At 25.1% G+C, this 4936-nt stretch overlaps 1 protein-coding gene across 1 annotated transcript; it reads right to left on the minus strand.

Moving 5' to 3' along the window:
- Window positions 1–4184: 4184 nt before the first annotated feature.
- Window positions 4185–4655, minus strand: LOC136089522 (deoxyuridine 5'-triphosphate nucleotidohydrolase-like). The gene has a single exon (XM_065815572.1). It carries the CDS (start codon window positions 4653–4655, stop codon window positions 4185–4187), a length of 471 nt encoding a protein of 156 aa, XP_065671644.1.
- Between the last annotated feature and the right edge of the window lie 281 nt (window positions 4656–4936).

Here is a 4936-nt window from a genome sequence, read left to right on the forward strand (position 1 = left end):
AGCCACTAGTTAATTCCATCTTTAAAGTTAAAAGACTTTTTCGTTAATATTTCGCTCGATTCCAATTTGTTGCATGCCAACTTTATATTATTTTCCATTTTTTTATTATGTAATCTAAAAAAAATACATTTTTAAAAATTAAAAATAATTTACAGTAAACTTTTTATTTTTAAAAATAATATGTTCAATTCTCGATATATAAAAAATGTTTATTTCTCATTCTTTGATCGTCGATAAATGGCGAACGTATTATTATATTTTTGATTAGTTTGCATTTTGTACACAAATTAAATTCTTTACAAGGACATAACGATAAACTTAAAATTTGATTTACTCGATAAACGATAATCTTTTTCAATAGATCTTCAGTCAATCCCAATTTTTGACAAGCCAACATTATATTGTTTTCCATTTTTTATTATGTAATCTAAAAAAAATACATTTTTAAAAATATAAAATTTACAATTATTTTGTAGTTTCCATTTGAAATTTATTTACAAAATTGTTGACATATATATTTTTTTAAATTTTCATGTATCTCTTGACAGCTAGCACATACTTGATCTTGAAAATCAACAAGTTGTTGAAAAGTCTCACATGGTATCAAATCACAAAGGGCACACTCGTCTGTTGAAAGCATTTTTCTTTTTAATTCACCACTTGGATCAGAATTTGCAACATATTCTAAAAAATCATCAAAATCGAGATCTTTTTTGACTACTTCTCTAACAAGATCAAATTCTTCCAAAGTTCTAACATCATCATCACTGTAATTTATAACAAATTCTTTGATGGCAGCATATTCAACAATATCTTTACTTGAATCGAAATTTTTCAAAGTTGACAATTTTTATTATGTAATCTAAAAAAAATACATTTTTAAAAAAATTCTACCAAAAAAATAATAACCAAAAATTCTTTTTAATTCAACATAAATGTGACAAGCATTTAAATTACAAAATACACAATTCGATGTACATTCACATTGAGCTATTTTACATAAAGCATCATAAACAAAATCACGTTTTTTACATATCACTTTGAGTAATGTTTTTGTAATCCCAATTTTTTTTGATACTTTTTCACACATTTCAGAATCCTTTTCACTTAAACACCAACCTTGAAATAACAAATGACCAAAACTTTCTAATAAAAGTTCTTTTTCCTTTTTAAAATTTTTTTCTTCTGAATATTTTTTCAGTTTTTCAGGTTTGATTTGTCGCACTTGTTTTACAAATTTGTCAAATTCTTCTTGAGTCATTTCTTCTTGAAACAATTCTTTAAGATGATAATCTTTCAAACAATCTTCTTGATTCATTTCTTCTTGAAGCAATTTTTTAAGATGATAATCTTCCAAACAATCTTCCAAACAACCACTTTCATTCATAAAAAAATCTTTAGTATTCAAATAAGTTAGTCTTGTAAAATCTGGAAGAACATTGCTGTAACGAACAACGTTGTTGTCACGATCAATATCTTCGATAAGACCAAAGCTTCCATCTTTGTTTTTAACAATTTCAAATCCACAAACAACATCCATTTTTTATTATGTAACCTAAAAATTACAAAAAACAATTACAAAAAAAGATTTATAATAAAGTATAATTTTCAAACATTTCAAGCACAGTTTTTTTTATATTTTCTTCGTGAATATAACGTCGCACAAATTCGTATGTTTCTTTGCAAGATTCACAAGTACTTAACCCTCTACAAGTTTCTTTGGGACAAGATTCTGCTTCATTCAATAACCTCCCAATCGTTTGAGTTTGATCGTGAATAACAGCTGTTGATAATAAAAGTTTTGTGATGAGATTATTGACTTGAAGATTAAAAGACATTTTTTATTATGTAATCTAAAAAAACACAATAAAAATTAATTGAATACAATACAAAAATACAATAAAAGTTAATTTGAATGGTCATTCAAATTTCTCAAACAATTTTCTTTGGTTTCATTCATCGCGTAAACAATTTTCTTTGGTTTGTTCATTACATAATCAATTTTAACTTTTTGAGAATTTGCACATAGTTCTATATAACGTGATGAGGTTACAACAGGTGTTATTAAACTATTAGTTGCTCGTACTGTTAATTTTACCATTTTTTTATTATGTAATCTAAAGAAAATTTAATCAAAAAAAGTACTCAAATATTCCATTTTTTTTTAAAATGAACGTTGTAATTCTTCGCGAATACGTATTGTTTTTTCAGTCTTATTGACAAAAGAAAAATGATTCATTATGTCTTTGCGAAAATCAGGGACATTTTTTTCAATATACTCAAACATAGCCACATCTCTTTCTTTTTGTTTTTCTTTATCTACTGCTATTTCTCTTTTAAGCCATTCAATATTTTCTTGATTTGTCGTAAATAATTTGTTCATGACTTGCATATACAGTTGCAAAGTTTTTAATCTGTTCAAAAAACCATATTTCTCAGCATCTTCTCGTATTAATTTGTTCAATTCATCGACTGCTTCATTTAAAATGTTGTCGTGAAAATTTTTAACAAAATCTTCAAAATCTTCACCATATTTAACAAAATATTTTACTATTTTATATTGGTCAGCAATATCTGAATTAAGTTTATCCAACTTTCTGTATTTATGAGATATGTATTTTCCATTTAAATTCCATTTAAATTCTTGAAGAAAATCCATTTTCTTATTAGTTTACCTAAAAAATACAAAGTTTTAAAGTACAAAAAAAATTTAAGAAAAATAGGTTACTCGTTAAAATATTTATAAGAGTAGTCATAAAATAATTTCTAATTGTTTTTTTTAACAATAATCTTTCTTCGTGCTTTGAAATATAATGAAAACTTTTCATGTCCACGTTTGATTTCATATAAGAGAACATGGCGTCATCTCTTCTTGCAAATTCTTCCTTTTCTTTTGTTACAATAAATTCGCCTTCTTCAATTGCAGCAAAGAAATGACAATCATGAAATTGACCAACTCCATTAAAAAATGACGTATATTGAGATATTTTTTTATTTGCTCGTTATTTTTATTTATAATTTCTGTTATTTTTTCAAACTCTTCCAATATTCCATCTTGATGTTCATCATTGGTTAAAAATTCTTTAACGATAACAAAATGAAAATAAAAAACTGGTGATAATTCTTCCAAAAACTTCCACAATTTCTGTTCAGAATGATGTAGTATGTAATATTTTGTAATCCATTCAATATTATCTTCAGACCATTTTTCATTATCCATGTTTTCTTATTAGTTAATCTAAAAAAATTATACAGTTAAATAATTAAATTTATATACTAAATCTTGATTACATTCATTATGATTATTAACAAAAGTTATTAATTCTAAAAAATTGTTTTCGATAAATTTTACATCTGTTAAATATTTTTCTACACTATTATCCTCATCTATTATATCAAATGATGATACCATGTTTTTTGTAATTTGACATTGTTGATAAATATTTTCAAAAACAACCAAATATAAATTTAATGAAATAGTTTGATGAATAGTTCCAAATGTTCGATAAAATTTCATTTTCATTCTAATCATGTTATCAAGTGCTTCACTAAATAAAATAACTTGACAGTTTTCTATAAACGATAATATGATTTCTAAACGAGTATGTTGTTCGTAATCTAATTTTCTAATGTCATACCAAGCTTTCCAAAGAACGTATTGTTTATCCATTTTTTAATTAGTTGTCTAAAAAAATATTAAAAAAATTATACAGATAAATGTTTAAAATGATATTGTAAATCGTGATTACATTCAATATGTTTATAACTAAAAGTTAACAATTCTGAAAAAATTTCTGCAATGGTTTGTAAACTCAATATATAATTATAAATACTACTATTCTTTTCCATTTTTATAGAATCCATAAATAATTTTTCTCTACTACCACAATCAAGCTTAATTTTAGAAAAAATATCCAAATAACAATCTAGTTTATTTAAACTCATAACTTGAATTGCTTGCATAAAAAAACTCTTCATATCATTAACATCTTTGAGCACATTACTAAATGAGTCTGTTTGATACATGTTAACATAAGCGAATATTCTTGATAAACGTCCATATTGTTTTTCATCATGTTGAAAAATACTATCCCAAGTAAAGCGTGTAGGCCAACAATCCATTTTTTATTAGTTTTCTAAAAAAAAATTTACAAAATATAACAAAAATATTTTACAAAAAAAATTTAATTTCCAGTAGAGCCAAAACCACCCTTTCTCTCTACGTCTTTAATCATTGACATTTTCACTCCACGACAACACCCATCGAATTCTATTACGTTTTTGTCAGCTTTAAACATTTTCACAAATCCCATTTGAGCAATAGCATCTCCACGTTTAATCACATAATTTTCTTCAGAATGATTCATCAATAAGACTTTAATTTCCTCTTTATAATCAGCGTCTATTATTACTGGAGCATTAAACACTACTACACCATATTTGTAAGCTATACCTGATTTTGAATATACCTGTCCTGCTAAATTTGAATCCATTTCATTGATATACACTCCAGTACTTATTAAAACACGTTGATATGGTTGAAGTATAACATCCTTTGAGCTTCTCAGATCAAAACAAGCACTCTCTTTTGTTTCATAAAAAGACCATTCATGAATATCTGTAATTTCGAGTGATTTAAACTCTTTATTTTCCATTTTATCTATCTCGCTGTCTTGTCCAGAAGATGATTTGAACAAGTTTTTTTTCACTCTTTTTATATAAAATAGTAGTCATAACAACATAATCACTAACATTAAAACAGAATTAAAAGTATAAAGTACAAAGTTTAAAGTACATCGCACCACATTGAACTTTAGACTCTTGATTAAGGATTAACATTTTTTTAAAAAACTTGTTTAGTACTTGTTTTTTTTTAATCTCTCTTTTCAACTCAACAGTATATTTTTTTAATCTCTCTTTTCAACAGTATAAAAAG

This window comes from Hydra vulgaris, chromosome 13, assembly GCF_038396675.1.
Source record: "Hydra vulgaris chromosome 13, alternate assembly HydraT2T_AEP".
Lineage (NCBI taxonomy): Eukaryota > Metazoa > Cnidaria > Hydrozoa > Anthoathecata > Hydridae > Hydra > Hydra vulgaris.

Excerpts from the sequence above, each read along its gene's own strand:
- LOC136089522 (XM_065815572.1), bottom strand. The coding sequence starts at position 4,655 with ATGGAAAATAAAGAGTTTAAATCACTCGAAATTACAGATATTCATGAA.